General features: G+C 51.1%; 2 protein-coding genes across 4 annotated transcripts in view; one reads left to right on the forward strand and one right to left on the reverse strand.

Annotated features, from left to right (window-relative positions):
* The first annotated feature begins 8,104 nt into the window (after window positions 1-8,104).
* LOC115645412 (olfactory receptor 5V1-like) lies at window positions 8,105-9,061 on the forward strand. The gene has a single exon (XM_030550022.1). It carries the CDS (start codon window positions 8,105-8,107, stop codon window positions 9,059-9,061), a length of 957 nt encoding a protein of 318 aa, XP_030405882.1.
* Window positions 9,062-12,866: 3,805 nt separating this feature from the next.
* LOC115640012 (hematopoietic lineage cell-specific protein-like) overlaps window positions 12,867-19,196 on the reverse strand; it is a 77,289-nt gene continuing 70,959 nt past the window's right edge. Inside the window, exons 12-16 of one of the 3 annotated variants that reach the window (XM_030542976.1) lie at window positions 18,807-18,920; window positions 18,585-18,650; window positions 17,520-17,838; window positions 15,343-15,411; window positions 12,867-13,736 (exon numbers count right to left, since the gene is read on the reverse strand). In XM_030542976.1, the coding sequence (XP_030398836.1) occupies window positions 13,600-13,736; window positions 15,343-15,411; window positions 17,520-17,838; window positions 18,585-18,650; window positions 18,807-18,920 (705 nt within the window). In that variant the 3' untranslated portion in view covers window positions 12,867-13,599. Of the gene's footprint in view, window positions 13,737-15,342; window positions 15,415-17,519; window positions 17,839-18,584; window positions 18,651-18,806; window positions 18,921-19,196 lie in introns of all 3 variants that reach the window. The other 2 variants (XM_030542924.1, XM_030543013.1) reach the window with 2 other exon arrangements.

Genomic DNA, 19,196 nt, shown 5'->3' on the forward strand with positions numbered 1-19,196 from the left:
AAAGGCTGTCTTAGCTGGTGCCTGCCACCTACAGACACAGGAACCTTCTTACTACTCCATGCAGCATCTCCAGACAGAACTGCAGTCACCTAAGCTGTCCCCTCCTGCTCCTTTTATATGGAAAGCACCTGATTCCTGTCAGATGTGGCTCAATCTGTACTCAGGTTTGCTTAGCCCCAGGATAGCTCTGTGAAAAGTGAAACTTTTAGTAGGGAAGACTCAGTTTTCAACAAATGTCTTGACTAAAAAAAATTTTGGGAAAAAGTGTTTCTAAATTGTTTAAATGTCCCATTTTGATATTTTTGGAACACAAAAAACCCTGGTTTTCTGGTTATAAATCACTATACATTTTAAAATTTAAATAAAAGAGTGGAGGGATAGCTCAGTGGTTTGAGCATTACCCTGCTAAACCCACGCTTATGAGTTCAATCCTTGAGGGGGCCATTTAGGGATCTGGGGCACAAATTTGTTTGGGGATTGGTCCTGCTTCAAGCAGGGGGCTAGACTAGCTAACCTCCTGAGGTCCCTGACATTCTAAGAGTAAAAACATTGTTAAAGATAAAAAATGATCAAGATTGAAAGAAACCATTTTGATTGACTCAAACCTTGTCTTGGAATTTTGCTTTGCAAAAAATTCTCACAATGGACATTTTGTCTTGATTCAGGACAGGAGGTTTTTTTTAAATCTCAAAAACCTAGGATGGGGAAATGCAGCTCTGCTGCTCAATACATGTCAGGTGCTAGACTTCAGGCAAAGAAGTCATTTCAAAATGGGTTGGGAGGGGCTGAGCCAGTTGTCACAAGGACCAAGTTCACATCCTGGAACGATGCTGCTCAAATGTCTCTTAGGACAAGTTTCAAGGAGGGGGATCAGGGCCAGGGAGTTGCATCACTGAGGGCTTTCTACATCAACAGTGTCAGCTTCAGCACATCCCAGGTTTAGTCTGATGGGATCTCAGTGGGCTCCTATGTGCTCCCATAGCAAAGCACTGCCCAGTATGCAAGGAGGGCAACCCTGCCCCACTGAACCCACTGACCTGCACGGCTTGGTCTTGGCTACGCCCATGTTGCCCCCTTCCCCTGGGGCTGCAGTTCACCCAGTGTAGGCCTGGAGGATTGCTACTCTCTCATTTTTATGTAACCCTGCTGCGAGCTGTTGTCAGTAGCAAAAAGGATGGTGCAGGAGGAGGTACAGCAGGATCCAAAGGACAGTAGGGTCAGGAGCTGGGTGTGAGGATGATGCAGGGGGAGGTGCAGCAGGATCCAAAGGGCAATAGGGTCAGGAGCTGGATGTAAGGACGAGTGTTTGGCTGTGATAGATAAGGCAGGATCCTGGGTCTAAGTTACAGAGGGTGCAGAAGAGTGGCGTGAGTGAAATGTGAGGGTTGAGATGTGCAGCAAAGCCCTTTGGCTGGAGTTAAACAGTGGGGGCTTGGGGTTGGGAGATCCAGGGCTGGGAGAGGCCAACTAAGTCCATGTACTGGGTTTCAACCAGCCAGCTTAGCTCCAGCACCAACACCTGAGAAGCCCCATGGGGCTAGAGTGGAAAGGGGTGTGTGTTTTTTCTGGGCTTTGTTCCTGCCATTAACAATGAGCCACCTTTGAGAGTCTGTCCCCTGGGCTCCCTCTCCCACGGTTAAATACCGCCCTCTCCATGCAGCCCCAGCCTCAGTGCCAGGGAGCAGCTGGGCTCCTCCTCAGGCCAGCAGGTGAGACCCAGGCATTTCCATGATCTTTCCTGTTCACGGAGCATTTGGTGCAAGTGTGAGCTGCCATCCCTCCGACTCCCAAGGGCAGAGGTGCAGCAAGGGCACAGATAGAACTATTGCCACCCCTCCTCTCCGCCGTGGCTCCAGCCAGACTGATGGACCCAGCGACAGGACACACTGCTGGGTAAGTCGCTCTGCAGCCTCTGCTCTGGGCTCTATCACTCACTGAAACCCAGGGATGAAAGAGCTCAAACAGTTCCAGCCCCTTCCCCATGGGGCTGTCAGTCAGGGATCCTTTGGGTGGGGGCAGGATAGCTCAGTGATTTGAGCATTGGCCTGCTAAACCCACCATTGTGAGTTCAGCCCTCAAGGGGGCCACTTAGGGGTTTGGGGCAAAAATCAGTACTTGGTCCTGCTAGTGAAGGCAGGGGGCTAGACTCAATGACCTTTCAAGGTCCCTTCCAGCTTTACAAGATAGGTATATCTCCAATTATTTTATTTTATTTTATTTTTTTCCACTGCATGGAAAGAAAGGGTCAGAGTCACTGATTATTTAGCTAAGTTAGATGAGGTCAAGTCCACAGAGCCTGATGAAATTCAGCCTACAGTATTTAAGGAAGTAGCTGAAACAATGTCATGACCATTAGCAATTATCTTTGAGAACTCATGGAGTACAGGTGAGATCCTTGAAGATGGGCAAACATAGCACCTATCTTTAAAAAGGGGAACAAAGAGGCCGCAGGGAATTATAGACCAGTCAGCTTATCTTCACTATGTGGAAAGATACTGGAACAAAGCACCTTGAAAATAATAGTGGTACAAGGTCAAGCCAGCACTGCTGTGTCCAAAACACAGCATGCCAAAGCAACCTAATTTTCTTCTTCGATAGGGTTACAGGACTAGAGGAGTGGAGAAAGAGCAGACATGATGAATCTTGGTTTTAGTAAGGTTTTTGACATAGTCCCAAAGGACACTCTCAAAAGCAAATGCATTCTAGATTAAATTACTCTAAGGTGGGTATGCAATGTTGTTGTAGCCAGACTTAATCTGCAGCAAGGGAGATTTAGGTTAGATATTAGAAAAAGCTTTCTAACTCTAAGGGTGGTTAAGCTCTGGAAAAAGTCTTTTAAAGGAGGTTGTAGAATTCCTGTCACTGGAAGATTTTAAGACCAGGTTGGACAAACACTTGTCAGGGGTTGTCTAGGTTTACTCGGCCCTGTCCCAGCATGGGGGCTGGACTAGATGACCTCTTGAAGTCCCTTCCAACCTGACATTTCTATGATTGGTGGGATGCAGGAGCTGGAGTCCAGCAGAGCATCCCCCCAAATCCTGGGCATGCAGTGGGCCTGCACCAAAGAAGAGTCACATTGGCAAGTGTGGAAGGGAAATGTCTGTGCCAGGGGAACATTGCAGAGCAAAGTGATTTGCTGTCCAAGCCGCATGGGAGCAAAGCAGCTGCACAGTCCCTAGCAGCAGGGGCCACAGTTTCTCAGGGAAGGGGAGTTGCTCTCTCCCAATACAGATGGTGAATTCACCCCTGTGCAGAAGTTCAGCCCTAGGCCTAGGCTGCATTCCCAGCACCTTGGTGAAACTCTGAAGCTTTAGGAAAGTGACCAGACAGCTATGCAAAGCCTCTGACAGTGCAGATAGCACCACAGCTGGGCCAGGGGTGGGACAAGTAATAAGGAGAGAGACCTTGCTATTCACTGCCAGAATCTCCTCCAGTGCCCCTTCCTGCCCTGTAACTCCAGCATGTTCTTTAAAAATAGGGAAATCAAAAGGAAAACGAACCTTAATCCAGGCTCCTGGCCAGACTTGTGAACAGAAAATTAAGACAGTATAGTAAGACAGTGGTTTCCACAGCAACATTCATTCAGTCACAGAACTGGACTCTGCATTTCTCTCCTGTTTCTGGGCTGCTGTTGTAATAACAACCCTGGTTTCTGACTGGACCCTCACACACACTGCACTAGTTCAGGCTCCCACTGAGGCTGTGTCTACGCTAGCCCTTTTGTCGGTGTAACTTATGTCGCTTGGACATGTGAAAAAACACCCCCCTCAGCGATGTAAGTTTCACTGACAGAAGAGCTGGTGTTGACAGGAGATGCTCTCCCACCGACATCGCTACTGCTGCTTGTTGGGGGTGGTTTAATTCTGTCGACCAGAGAGGTCACTCTCGTCGGCCAAAAGCGGCTACGGGAGCGATCAGACGCTTTGGTGCAGCTCTGCTGCTATAAGCTTGCCAGTGTAGACGTGGTCATAGTCTGTTCCTCCCAGTGTCTCTAGGTCAGTGGTCTCCAAACTGTTTTGATCGCACACCCCATCAGTAAAAAAATGTTGCGCATGCACCCCCTGCTCCCGGCCAAACTGTTGAAGCAAAAAAACACAAAACAAAAGGAAAAGCCACTCAGACTCCTGGCCGAACTGCCGAAGGGAAAAAAAAAAAGTGGCGCTGCTCCAGTGGCGCTCCTCCTGCCGCGCACCCCGAAGGATCCTCTTGCGTGCACCCCACTTCGGAGACCACTGCTCTAGGTTATGAGAGGGAAGCTGGTCACTTTCTTCTCATCCCTACAGATCTCTATCTTGAAGCCCTTCAGAGGAAAGGCAAGAAACCCAAAATGAAACAACCACCCCACAGCAGGAAGTTCTGAACCCCATCAGTCAGAGACTGGCTCTTGCCCTGAGTGGGAGGCTTGACAGCTCTTCTAATTGTGTTGTTCTATTTCATGTGGCTCTGAATGCTCCCATTACCGATATACATGTGGGATCCTTCTCTGATTCCTACTGAGCTCTCAGTCTATTGCATTCGGTTTCCTTGTGTGTACGCTAGCGTGGTGCATTAAGGACCGTGCTGGATTGCAAGCTGTGACCTTGAGTGGGTGAGTTTTCTGGTTCTGCTTGCAGGCTAGGGGCTCTGTGGTGAAATTTCTGGGAGCAGCAGTCTAGACAGAAATGGGATGTTGTCTCTCTCTCTGTCTTAGGGAGCAGTTTATTTCCTTTCTCTCCGATTTTTGGCTCCATGTGTAATTGCTCTGAATTCTAAGACAAAGCAGTGCTATGCTGCAGCCTTCCAGCAAGAGTATTTATAATTTTATCTAAGCCTGTCCGTGTGTATGCTGTGAACATAACAGAGAAACGGCTCTTGCGAGAGATGGTGAACAGAAGCAATCACTCTACTTTCTCTCTCCCTTTCATTATTCTGTAGCCCACCATCTATCCCCTCTAATTTGTCTCCTCTCTAAACTAAAAGGTCTCAGTCTTTTAACTCTCCCTTCAAATGAATATTTTCTGGGTTTCTATCATACATTTAAGAAGTGCCTCTGTTTCTGCTATATCCTGTCTAAGGCAGGGTGACCAGAACAGAACCCACTATATCAGGTGAGTTCGTCCACTGAGTTACAGAACAGCACAATCACAGTTTCAGTATTAACAGGAGTACTGGTGGCACCTTAGAGACGAACAAAATTTATTTCAGCATAAGCTACAGCCCACTTCGTTGGATGCAGGCAGTGGAAAATATAGCAGGAAGATATATAGATATATATATATATACACACAGAGAACATGAAACAATGGGTGTTACCATACACACTACAACAGGGGTCGGCAGCCTTTCAGAAGTGCTGTGCCTAGTCTTCATTTACTCACTCTGATTTAAGCTTTCACGTGCCAGTCATACATTTTATGTTTTTAGAAGGTCTCTTTCTATAAGTCTATAACAGAAAACTCGTGTTGTATTTAAAGTAAATAAGGTTTTTAAAATGTTTAAGAAGCTTCATTTAAAATTAAATTAAAATGCAGAGCCCCCCCGACCAGTGGCCAGGTCCCAGGCATTGTGAGTGCCGCTGAAAATCAGCTCGCAGGCCGCCTTTGGCATGCGTGCAGTAGGTTGCCTACCCCTGCACTATAAGAAGAGTGATCAGTTAAGGTGAGCTGTTATCAGCAGGAGAGAAAAAGAACTGTTTGTTGTGGTAATGAAAATGGCCCATTTCCAGCACTTGACAAGGAGATGTGAGGAATGGGGGCAGGGGGGTGGAGGGGGAAGAATAAACATGGGGAAATAGTTTTACTTTGTGTAATGGCCCATCCACTCCCAGTCTTTATTTAAGCCTAATTTAATGGTGTCCAATTTGCAAATTAATTCCAATTCAGCAGTCTCTCGTTGAAGTCTGTTTTTGAAGTTTTTTTGTCATAATATTGTGACTTTTAGGGCTGTAATCGAGTGGCCAGGGAGACTGAAGTATTCTCCAACTGGTTTTTGAATGTTATAATTCTTGACGTCTGATTTGTGTCCATTCAATATTAGTTTGTATCCCATTCCTTATGCATGCTAATATTTTCTTTGCTTTGTAGACTTTAACAGCAGAAGGGATCATTAAATCATCTTGTCTGACTTCCTGTACATCAAACACACACCCAGCTCCTACGCATTAAACCTAACCACCAATTAGACCAAAGGATTATAGCAGGGCCAGCTTTAGAGCAATTCAGCCGATTCTGCACCCCTAAGAGGGCATCGCAATGTCCAGAAGGAGCTGCCGCCATAGTCCCACCGCTGTCTTCGGGAAGGTCCCTCTGCCAAAATGCTGCTGAAGGCACCGGCAGCCGATTGAGCTGCCACCAAAGTCCCAGCACTGTTGGCGGCGGCAGCTCAATTGTTCCGCTGTCTTCGGCGGCATTTTGGCCAAGGGACCTTCCTCCGTGGCAGCGATTGAGCTGCCGCTGAAGACAGCAGCAGGACTTCAGCAGCAACTCCTTTGAATTGGGCCTCGCGGTGCCTAAAGCCGGCCCTGGGCATAGTTGCTCCTGAATTGAATGTAACAACTTGTGTTGAGCTAAAGCACATCTTCCAGAAAGGTCTCCAGCCTGGATTTGAAGACACAATATGGCAAATCCACCACTTCTCTTGGTAGTTTGTTCCAATGGTCAATCGCTCTCATTGTTAAAAATTGGAGCCTTATTTTTAATTTGAATTTATCTGGCTTTAATTACCAGGCATTTGTTCTTGTCACACCTTTCTCCGCCAGCTGCCCTTTACTAGCAGTATTTCCCCCCACGAAGGTACTCACACTTGGCAATCAAGGGAGCTCTTAACCTTGATTATAAAATCATGAGTGACGTACAGAAAGTGGATAAGGAAAAGTTATTTACTTATTCCCATAATACAAGAATGAGGGGTCACCAAATGAAATTAATGGGCAGCAGGTTTAAAACAAATAAAAGGAAGTTCTTTTTCACGCAGTGCACAGTCAACTTGTGGAACTCCTTGCCTGAGGAGGTTGTGAAGGCTGGACTATAACAGCGTTTAAAAGAGAACTGGATAAATTCATGGTAGTTAAGTCCATAAATAGCTATTAGCCAGGATGGGTAAGGAATGGTGTCCCTAGACTGTTTGTCAGAGGATGGAGATGGATGGCAGGAGAGAGATCACTTGATCATTGCCTGTTAGGTTCACTCCCTCTGGGGCACCTGGCATTAGCCACTGTCGGTAGACAGATACTGGGCTAGATGGACCTTTGGTCTGACCCGGTACGGCCGTTCTTATGTTCTTTTTGGTATGCTAAACAAATCAAACTCCTGAGTCCCTCAGTGCAAGCCAGTTTAGCCCCAGCCCTCAAATGATTGTTGAGCCTTTTCACTGATCTAGAGCAATCTTGCTGATTGGTAAATGGGAAAGCTTAATATGGCCAAATATAAGGTTATGTACTTAGGAACAAAGAATGTAGCACCCACATGGGGGACAAATATTTGACTATAGATGACTCTTTAATCTAGCAGGCCAAGGCATATCAAGAGCCAATGGCTGGAATAGCTGAAGCTAGATAAATTAACAGGCTGTTAGCTCAGGCAGGGCACTAGCCTACCATGCACTCCTACCTGCATACGTGTCCTGCACAATGTGGTCCCGATCCTGACTAGGAACCTGATCGTTCTGTAAGATACAGGGCTCAGGAAAGACAAAACTAAAGGAGGATTGTGGGGGTGGAAGCTCCTGACAGACTCAAGGTTTGATTACATTGCAATTAGACGCCCCTGGCTGGCCCCGTACCAGCAGATTCAGGCTTGCGGGGCTGGTTCATTGCTGCATAGACCTTCCTGCACAGGCTGCAGCCTGAGCTCTGGGACCCTCCTACCTCACAAGGTCCTAGAGCCTGGGCTGTAGCCTGAGCCTGAATGTCCACCCTGCAGTGAAACAGTCCCACAGCCCAAGCCCTGTGAGCGTAAGTGAGCTGGCAACGGCCAGCCCCAGGTGTCTAACCGCAGTGTAGACATACCCTAAGTGTCCAGCCCTTCTGCATGTGAAATTGCAGGCGTGCTGCTGAAGGTTCCTGACTCACTCCCCATCTCTTCTCTCTTCCTGTCCCACCCCCCCTCAGACAAACTTTACCAGCTCCATGGAACAGGAGAATCAGACACAGGTGACAGAGTTCATCTTCCTGGGCTTCTCCAGCCTTCTCCATGGCCAGGCCTTCCTCTTCCTGGTGTTCCTGGCAATCTACCTTGTCACCCTGGTGGGGAATTCCATGATATTCACCATCATCCAGCTGGATTCCCATCTTCACAGCCCCATGTACTTTTTACTCAGCCACTTATCCTTCTTGGATATTTGCTTCTCATCAGTCACAGTCCCCAAGATCCTGGTGAACTTCCTGCGTGAGCAGGAGACCATCTCCTACTGGGAGTGCATGGCCCAGATGTTCTTCCTGATGTCATGCGCGGGAGCCGAGTGTGCACTCCTTGCCGTCATGGCCTATGACCGGTATGCAGCCATTTGCAACCCCCTGCGCTACACTGACATCATGAGTCGGAGGGTGTGCATCCCACTCGCCATGGGGTCCTGGCTCTGGGGTCTCCTGGACTCAGCCATACACACCTTCATGGCCTCCAGCTTATCCTTCTGTGGTGCCAACCAGCTTCACCACATCTTCTGTGATGTCCCTCCCCTGCTGAAGATCGCCTGCAGTGACACCTATGTCAATGAAATGGGGCTTCATGCTGCTAGTATCTTTGTGGGCTTGGGCCCATTTCTGCTCATCGTCATCTCCTACCTCTACATCCTGGCAGCCATCCTCAAGATCCGCTCCAACACAGGAAGGCACAAGGCCTTCTCCACCTGCGCCTCACACCTGATCGTGGTCACCATATACTTCGGGATGGCCAACCTCAACTACAATCGCCCCAGCGCAGGCTACTCCATGGGGGTGGACACCCTGGTCTCCACACTGTACTGCATTGTCACCCCCATGCTGAACCCCCTCATCTACAGCCTCCGCAACCAGGAAGTGAAGGGGGCCCTGAGGAAGGCTCTGGGGAGCCAGAGGAGGGAATATGCTTCCCCAGGCAGGCAGTGAGGTCCAGGCTGATGTGAGAGCTGGGGGGTGACTCCTGCTCTGCTCTGACTGGGCAGGGAAATGGCTTGTTAGACTTGGCAGCTGTGTAAGGAGCCAGGGGATGGGACAGAGGGACTCCTTTCACAGCTACCATTGCTAGCAAGACTCTCTGCCATGTCTCTGAAGCTAAATGGCAAAGTAAGGAGGGAATAGGATACAAGCTAATCTAGAATGCTAGGCTTGTGTCTCTGCTCCTCAAGCCGAGCACAGACTGAGCTCACCAGACTGCTCTGCTGGGCCTGCCACTCTGAGAGGTGCATCTCACTGGAACTCAAGAGAATCACTTACACTGCAGATGAAAATATCCTGAGATGGGCAAACATTACACAGCTGCAGGGCACGTGATACTGGAGACAGACAAATGGCCAGCACTCATGGTATCAGTTTTAGCTGCTGGCTGCATTTCAGAACAAATAATTACAACCATTTTTAGCACTTCTAATCTTCAAAGCCCTTGACAGACAGACAGTAACTCATGAACTGCAGATGGGCTAAGTCACAACTGCATATTTTCAATGTGCAAATCTGCTGCAGCTGTTTGGAAATATAACGCTAGGCTTCTCTGCCTGGCTGAGAGAGCAGAAGATGGTTTCAGGCAGTCACAAACCACAGAAGCAGTGTGTGACCTGCAGATAATCAAGGCCTGTCTGTTCTGCATCATGCTCAACCTAAGTCCTTCACAAAGCTCCAAGATTCTGCAAAACTGATGTAGTAGACAGGAACCACTACAGTAGCATCAGATTAATAAAAGCCGTCATATGAAATAATTCAACCAGCAAAAATCCCCTCTCCTCCCCCCCCATTGATTTTCATCATATTCAGGTTATTTTAGCTGCTCCATAATTTTCAGATTTCAAGGTACTGCAGCCTTTTGTATTGAAAATGCAGAACTACATTAAGGGAGTTGGATGTCTAAGCCACAGGGAAGGCAGTTTGGGATGGGGATAAACACATTCACTTGGTTTCCATACAGCCATAAAAGCTAGAAACATAATTATTTAAAAAGCTGGTATTCTGGGCAGCAGGGGCTGGACTATTGCAGGACAGGCAGGATTGTTTCACACTTTCTACATGGTGAGGCAGAGTCACCGATCGCTCCCCTCCTCTCCCCGGCAGATGGGTGCTGGAAGGTTGCTTCCCTCTACAGGGCACCCAAGGCTGGAAGAGGAATGGAGAGAAGGGGTTGGGGGAGGTGAGTCTGGGCAGCTTCTTCCATGAGATACCTCCCAACTCCTAGCACTGCCCTGACATCACTTCCTCCCTGGGACACCTTCTGGCTAGCTGCCAAGAGGGGGCACCCCGTAGCCATTTCTGGAAAGAATGTTTATGTAACCTGGGGGTGGGGTTTGCCCCTTGGCACCAGCTGGATTACAGATGCTTCCCCCTCATCTACAGCCATTTTCATGGATCCCATCTGATTGGATGTATTCACACACCCCTGTCCCGGAAGAACAGACGTGCCCCGCGTCACTGGGCCCTGTCTGCCAGAGCCTCTAGAGACAGGACAGTGGAACGTTAACCTGTATGAGACTGTTCAGCCACTATGTGACACCCTGTATCAAACCTTTTCCAAGCTGACCTGTCATTGCATTGACAGCTCGTGAGGAGCAGATCTGGAGCGCCTCTGGTGCAGACGCAAGCTCTGCAGCCCGTCCCTGCCTGTTACAGGAACATGACAGGCCGGGACACCAGGCAGACAACACAAGAAATAAATAGCAAATGTTTCCAAGAGTCCAGACGTTCCTGAGGAGAGGGGACAGGACAAATTACTGCAGGGAAACAGCTCCGAAATAAATCACACCATTGCCTTCCTGTGGCTGTAGAGTGCTGGTAGCAAGGTGGTTCTGTGGTAGTTGGCTTGGTGCCCAACACCAAACAGGGACCTTACGCTGCTTCCCAGGTACTTGAGTCGTCCATGTCTATGAAGCTCCTGGAGACAAGTGGAGTCAGCGCTGACAGCCCAGGGCTCTGCTGCTTGTTGCTGAAGTGTCATTCCTGTGCTGTGATTGGGTCTCACAGTAGTTGCTCTGCTGTTATTAAACAGCCCCGGGCTGGGTTATTACTACTCTGATGGTATTTAAATGGCTCTAAAGTAGTAGTTAGCAAATCTTAGCCTGGGGATTGTGGGTCTGGCCCAGCAGCTGCCAGGATGGTGGTTGGTGTGAGGTACATGAGTCTGTTTGCTCTTTAACAGAAGGGCTTGTATTGGATTTCTCTTGCATACGATAAAAAGAAATGGCACACACATTACCCCATCCTGCTCCAGTTCAGTCTGTTTCCTGCACCCTGTTGTGATTAGGCTTGGGGCAAGCGGTGAGAGTTACCCAGATCTCTCTTGTGTAACAGGCCAACCCCAGGGTGGGCACCCTGCAGACGCACTGTAACAAATCCCAATAAAGGCTCCCTGAACTGGTGCATGTGCTGTGGTCACTGGGGTTGGTGGGTGGGCTCCAAAGGGGATGGAAGGATGAGACACAGGGATGGAAGGGCTCTGGGAGGCCCTGACTCAGATTTACATTGCTTCCAAGGCGAGTAAGGCGCTCAGGGCTTGGTGCCAAGCGCCAGATTAGCCCTGGCTCTTGCCAATGAGACACAAGGCGCCTTCCCCTCCCACTGTGTACATAAAAGGGTCAGTGAAACATGCTAATCATGCCGGGGAGTTGGGGAAGGGGTAGGTTGGGCCCTGGCCCTAGGGTGACCAGATGTCCCGATAATATCAGCACCGTCCAGATATTCGGTGCTTTGTCTTATATAGGACCCTATTGTCACACATACACACACTCCCATCCTGATTTTTCACACTTGCTCTCTGGTCACCCTCCACAGCCCTTTCCCCGCCCACACCTCAGCCCTCGGGATGACTAGGTGCACTGAGGTACCAGGCGGCCCCCACTCAAGGGACACTGCAGCTTGCTCCCCTTTGCCCCCATTCCTATAAGCTGGAGAGCTGGGTGGGGGTAGTGCTTGTGTTTTAGGCACCAGTCCTCCCTGAGCTGCCCCAGCTCCAGGCTGGGGATACACACACAGTTCAGCTGTGGGGGCTGTTACAGTGCAGCTTGCTAATAACAGCCCATGGGGTTCACATCCCATTGGTACCCCACTCCACCTCCCACCTCTGGCTGCAGGTAACCTGGCCCTAGATCCACAGATTTAAGGCCAATTATCTGGTCTGATCTCCTGCCTAATGCAGACCAGAGAATTTCACCCAGTGATTCCTGTCTCCAGCCCAAAAACTTGTGGTTGAACTAGACTGACTCAGAGAGGACTCTAAGCTTGATTCAAAGACTCCAACTGATGGACAATGTACTACATCCCTGGGCCTATGTCCCACTGGTTAATTACACTCACTCTAAACAAAACAAGAGTTTATTTTCCAAGTAGAAATGTTCTATTACCCCTGTGCATTAGCTCTTGTTCTGCCAGTGTCTGCTCCGTTAAACGGCTCTCTGCTATCAGACTTTCTAGCTCATGCTCAAGTCACCTCTCAATCTTTTTTTGCATCCAATGAAGTGGGCTGTAGCCCACAAAAGCTTATGCCCAAATAAATGTCTTAGTCTCTAAGGTGCCACAAGTACTCCTGTTCTTTTTGCGAATACAGACTAACACAGCTGCTACTCTGAAACTCTAAGGCCTGTTCCTAGAACTCGTCTCGTGCTTCTCTGAACCCTTTCTAATGTTTCCAATATCCTTTTCAAAGGCTTGACCTCAGAAATGGAAGCAGTATCCAGCAACGGTTTCACCGGACAGAGGAACAAAAGGCAGGAAGTCTAAGGCCTTAGCAAGATTATCCTTTATTGTCTGCCTCTGCACAGGTATCTCCCATTTAATGGAACAGCATGTTACGGCCAAAATCACACTTTCAACACAGGAGAACTTGATGAGATTAGTGCAGGTGAAAGGTTCCCAGTTCCCCATCCTGGAGGCTGAAGTCCTCTTTACCCTCAGGCAGCAAAATCTCAAGCCTCCCTCTCCTACTTGCCGTTGTGCCTTACCCTGGCCTGAGCTGAACCCCTCGGAGCGTTACAAGGACTTTGTTCCTCATGGCATATTCTGCTCTTGGTCTCTGGGATGGCTGCCATGCATGGGATGGTTTCTGTTACACAGATACAGGTGCCCCTGGAATTGGGCTAAGCCACACAGTACATGCGGAAGACTTTGCTGATTGCTAGCCAAGGGTTCATTTTAAAGGAGAACCTAGAGGGAAAGGCCCTGTATCCCATTCCCCTGGGGCAGCCAGTGCCCCCACCCTGGGGCTGGATTGGAACTGGCACCTCCAAGAGGGGAAAGGCCCCATGCCCCATTATTTACCTACCCACCCCCCACTCCCACATGGGCCAGCCTGCCCCCCAGTATCCTATTTGTCATTTCTTGTTAGTTTCTCTCTCATGCAGGTGTGCTGGGCTGAGCTGAGCTGCTCACTGTAACATGGCCCTAGCTACACATAAAGCGCTGAAGCAGTAAGAGGTAGCAGCACAGAGGGGTTCAGGCAATGGCAGGTCTCACTGAAGTAGCTTCACATAATTAGCTGGAAAGAGGCCAACTCTGCCATGGCAGTGCCCCCGCCACCAGCCCTCGTCCACTATCTCGATGTGAGTGATGGTGTCATTGGGGTCAAAGGAAATTTCATCGTCACCTTCTGCAAAAATGAAAGCATAAAATGAGGCACAGTGCAATTTGTTCTTAGGGGCAAAGACACCTTGGGGAGGGTGGGGAGCAAAAATTATCCCACGGGGAGTACAGCAGAAGCCACCGCCACATCCTGGCAGACCTCCCCTCCTCTCTACTTACATCCCACACTAGTGGTTCCCCCGCCTCCCCTTCCTCAGTGTCCCATCTCAGCATAGGACCATAGGAAATGACAGACTGGATCAGACCCCTGGCCCATCTAGTTTGGTATCAGGCTCTGTCAGTGGCAGGTACCAGATGCCTCAGAGGAGTGCACAAGAACAGGGCAGAAGCAGAGTACCCCTACCCCACATTAGGTCTCATTCTGGTCTCTAAGGGTATGTCTACACTGCAGTCAAAGACCCGCAGCACAGCAAGAGCTGGCCCAAGTCAGCTGACTCAGGCTCGGGCTGGGGGGCTAAAAATTGCAGTTTATCTGTTTGGCCTTGAGCAAGGGGGGCGGGTTTCAGAGCTCAGGCTTCAGCCCCGGCCCGAATATCTACTCTGCAATATTTAGGCCCACTGCCTGAGCCCTACTAACCTGAGTCAACTGACCCATGCTCTGAGACACGGTGCCGTGGGTCTTGGATTGCAGTATGACTAGGATTGCCAACCCTCCTGGTTTCTCTGGGAGTTGCTGGAAGAATGGGGCTCTATCTCCCGGAGGCTACTGAAGCCAAACCAGGAGATTTTAGGCCGCTAAAAGTCCTCTGCAGCTCCTATTGACCGGGAACTTCAGCCAGTGGGTGCTGTGGGGGCAGTGCCTGCAAGCAGGGGTGGTGTTTACAGGCAGAGGCAGTGTAGGGGTGTACTGGCCACTTCCGGGAGCGGCGCACGGAAGGGGCAGTGCGCAGAGCACCCTGGTCCCGCTTACTTCGGGCAGCTCCCAGTCTGCAGTGCAGCGGGGCTAATGCAGGCTCAGTGCTTGCAGCTCCTATTGGCTGCAGTTTCTAGCCAATGGGAGCTGTGGAGCCGGCGCTTAGGGAATGGGCAGCACGTGGAGCCCCCTGAGCCCCTCCCCGGGGCTCTAGGAATGTGCCGGCGGCTTCTGGAAGTGGCAAAGGGCCAAGGCAGGCAGGGAGCCTGCCTTAGCCCCACTGCGCTGCCAATTGGGAGCTGCCCAAGGTAAGTGCCGCCTGGCCAAAGCCCGCACCCCTCATATCCTTCCGCACCCCTCACCCCCTACCCCAGCCCAGAGCCCCCTCCTGCACCCCAACCCCCTGCCCCAGCCCAGTGAAGGTGAGTGAGGGTGGGGGAGAGTGAGCAACGGAGGGAGGAGGGATGGAGTGAGTGGGGCGGGACCTCAGAGAAGGGGCAAGGGTGGGGCCTCGGGGCAGGGCAAGAGTGTTTGGGTTTGTGTGATTAGATAGTTGGCAACCCTAAATGTGATGTACCCTCATAGCTAGAGACTGGCTTAGGCCTTGAAGCATGAGGTTAATATTGCATTGTTATTCAGGGAGAACCTCAGGGCCCCTCCCCTTCCCCTACATGCCATCCAGGCTGACCCCTCCCACATCTTCCCATACAGGCAGATCACCTCCTTCCCCCTACTCCCCAGGTCAAGCAGACAGACTCACCTCCTTGGTAATCATACAGAGCCACAGCAGAAATCCCAGCATCGTCCGCCTCGTACACATTCTCACATACTTCTGCAGGAAAACACTAGAGGGTAGCTCAGGAGAGGCAGCCCCGAACCATGCACAGACCCTGCCAGATTTACAGGGGTGATCTCTGCCTCCCCTTCTGAGCCTCAGGCCCCATCATCGGGGAAAGGGCTCATCCCTTCTCAGAGAGGCTGTTGTCTCGCGGAAAAGGGCCAGACCAGACAGAGCACTTCCTGCACCTCTCGGTCCTTAGCCAGGGCACAAGATGGATTAGGGTGACCAAATGTCCCGATTTTATAGGGACAGTCCCGATTTTGGGATCTTTTTCTTATATAGGCTTCTATTACCCCCCACCCCTGTCCCAAGTTTTCACACTTGCTGTCTGGTCACCCTAAGATGGATGCACTGGCTGACACTTACCACAAGGCAGTCGGGCACCCAGCTCCCACTGAATGGGGAAGAGAAGTGCCTTACAATGCAATGCACAAAAGCCAGCACATTAGGCGGGAAGCCAGCTAAGCTAGCCACTGGTAGCGGCCTTGCCCTGGGCCATGCACTATCTGGTACTCACTCAGGGAAGGGTCCTAGATGCTGCCAAACAGAGAGGGTCCAGGTGCTTCGCCAAAAGCAGGCCAGGACACAGCCTGGTTGGGCCAAAGAGCTGTAGCCAAACTCGCTTTCACTTGGGCTCCCAGGCCCAGGCAGAGTGTTCACTGTTCAGCTCTGTGATCCAGCTTTGTTAGCCACCTCCCACAACAAGTGCCCATGTGCTCCACTCTGGTGACTCTCCCAGTGCCCAGAACCTGCTCCATGGGCTGGCAGGATGCAGGGCTCTTCTCAGTTGTTTCTTTCTGCGCGGGTGCAGGGCCAGCACTGGGCACTGTCTCCTGCAGGTACTGGGTACCGACAAGGTGGGCAGGAAGGTGCTAGTTATTTTGGTTTGTTAAAATTAGCCTCTTCCACTGTATCAAACTGATCCTTTGCCATCTACAACTAAACAGAAGCACCCCTTGCCCCATCATCCCTTCTGAGCCCCTGGGACTCTGGGGTAAAAGCTGACAGGGGGATTTGGCTGCACACTCCTAGCAGGCATGAAAACCTCAGCCACAGACCAGACAGTGTGCCCTGTGACCAGGGCCGGCTCCAGCTTTTTTGCCACCCCAAGTGGCAAAGTGTGGCTGTGGGAGGGGAGATAAACCCGCGATTGGCGGCACTTTGGCGGCAGCTCCACCGCGCTGCTTTCATTTTTCGACAGCAATTTGGTGGCGGATCCTTCACTCTGAGAAGGACTGAGGAACCCGCCGCCGAATTGCCACCGAAGATCTGGACATGCCGCCCCTTTCCATTGGCCTTTCCAAGCACCAGCTTTCTTCGCTGGTGCCTGGAGTCAGCCCCTGCTGTGAGCTACAAGGGAGCACGTGCCACTCAGCTCCTCTCGCTCAGAATGGCCTGCTGGCAGCCACTCCCTTTGAAACCAGCAGGTATCAACTCTGAAGGCCTCACACCAGGAAGGTGCAGGCTCTAAATCACTTAGGCATTTGTATCAGAGGGTAGCCGTGTTAGTCTGGATCTGTAAAAGCAGCAAAGAATCCTGTGGCACCTTACAGACTAACAGACGTTTTGGAGCTGAGCTTTCGTGGGTGAATACCCACTTCCTCAGATGCATGAAGGCATTTGTAGGTCAACGTCAGTTCTTTGAACTGCAGCTGGAAATGAACCAAATCAGCACAGACTTTGGGGCATGGCTGGAAATCACTCCCTGCCAAACACAGCACTTAGCGCTGAATTGCACCAGAACACACTGCATTGTCCCATCCTTGGTGAGCCCACCCTGGCTCCTCTTGAGCAGGTGAGTCTATTGCCGGCCCAGGCCTAGCTGAGCTGATCTCAGAACTTAGAGCAGGGCAGTGCTTTGTGTACCTCCCACCCCGTCACCATTTCTCCCAACTGGAGGAGCAAAGCAGGCTGCCCCCACCCAGCAAGGCTCCCTACGGTATCTGGTGAGGACAATCGCTGCAGAGCAACATGATGCTGGGTTTCTCTCTGGCGTTTTTATGGCACCACAGTGCCTGCCTGGCCTGGCTCTGAAGTGCAGACAGACACCTGTGTCCCTAGAGACATGCCCCAGGAACTCATTCCCTGTCACTCACCAGGGCAGGGAATGTTCCTGATGCTGCTGGATGCACTCTCTGGGGGGATCTCCTCATAGTCCTCGCTCGTATCGACACCCTCATCGTAGATGGCCTCCGACTCCCTCGAGGGCTCCGGCAGCTCCTCGTAGTCTCTGCTCACGTCAGCACCATCGTTATCGTCTGAGGGCTCTGGCAGCTCCTCATAGTCCCCTTGCAGATCCACGCTGTCGGCATAGATGGCCTCCTCCTCATGCAGCTTGCTGGAACCTTCACCCAGGTCTGAGGGCCGCGGTGGCAGTGCAGGGGGCTGTTCCTCATCCTGTACGTCTGCCTCTTGCTGTGCAGTGAGGGAAGAATGGGAAACTAACTCATGTCAGGTATAAACTGTGGGGCAGGGACTCGACCTGCATGTGTCTGTGCATCACCAGTATTAAGGGGTCTGATCCCTGAGGGGGGAGCTACGTGCTACCTGCATACAGATGGAAGCTATTAACACCTACTTGCCAGGATTTTACACACGCTAGTCCTAAGGTTGAATTGACTCTGTGCATGCTTCCTGAAAAGTCCTGAAAAGCTGGCTCTGGCCTGTGCTTTGCAGAGCGTTAAGCTGAGGTGCAGAAAGCCTTAGGGTATGGCTACACTTGAAATTTCAAAGCGCTGCCGCGGCAGCGCTTTGAAGCGTGAGTGTGGTCGGAGCGCCAGCGCTGGGAGAGAGCTCTCCCAGCGCTGCACGTAAACCACATCCCTTACGGGTGTAGCGTGCAGCGCTGGGAGCCGCGCTCCCAGCACTGCGGCACTGATTACACTGGCGCTTTACAGCGCTGTATCTTGCAGTGCTCAGGGGGGTGTTTTTTCACACCCCTGAGTGCGAAAGTTGCAGTGCTGTAAAGTGCCAGTGTAACCAAGGCCTGAGTGTGCACTTTATATAACACTGCTGCAGCAGCTCCCTGCCCCGTTACAGAGACGTGGGCACAGCCCAGCATTATCAACATCTGGCACTCTCCAGAGCCACTTAGAAATGGAACCATTCTCCCGTGTTGCAGGTCTCTCGTGCTGCCCTGTGAAATCTCTTCTGCCCCTCACCTGTGCTTCAGGCATTTGCCCACTCAGCTGCTGCTGACCCCTCCCGAGTCCAGTTCCAGATCTGGCCTGCAGAAGGGTGGAAGCGTAAAGTGCCCAGTAGCCATGACCCCCTCCCCACACTGCCCTCCCTTCATAGTAACAGCCCTCCCCCCCACACCGATTCTGACCTACATGCTGTCCTTCCCCGGCAGCTGTGGCCCTCACCCAGTGCTGCTCCCATACCTGCTGTCTCTGTGGACTAGGCAGCATTGCTGGTTCTTTGCAAACCCTCCTGGGTTCCAGAGCTGGTGTGGGACCTGGCTTGTTACGGTTCGCCTCCTCAGTCTCCTGGGTTTCCTTTCAGGAAAGAGATCATCAGCACCATTCAGTCTTTTTGCACAGGATCCAGAGTGACTCCCTCTCCTACTCCTGATGGGATAGTTTACACACAAGCCTCAATCTCCTCCCTCTGGAGCCTGTCCCATTTCCCGTAAACCTCACTCAGGAGATTAAGGGACCTAATGGCGATGGATCCAATGCTCATGTGAGACCGGCAGGAATCAGCCTCAGGAAGGGTCCACTCAGCAGGAACATAGGTGCAGGAACTAAGGGTGCTGGGGGTGCTGCCTCACC

This window comes from Gopherus evgoodei, chromosome 1, assembly GCF_007399415.2.
Source record: "Gopherus evgoodei ecotype Sinaloan lineage chromosome 1, rGopEvg1_v1.p, whole genome shotgun sequence".
Classification (NCBI taxonomy): Eukaryota; Metazoa; Chordata; order Testudines; family Testudinidae; genus Gopherus; species Gopherus evgoodei.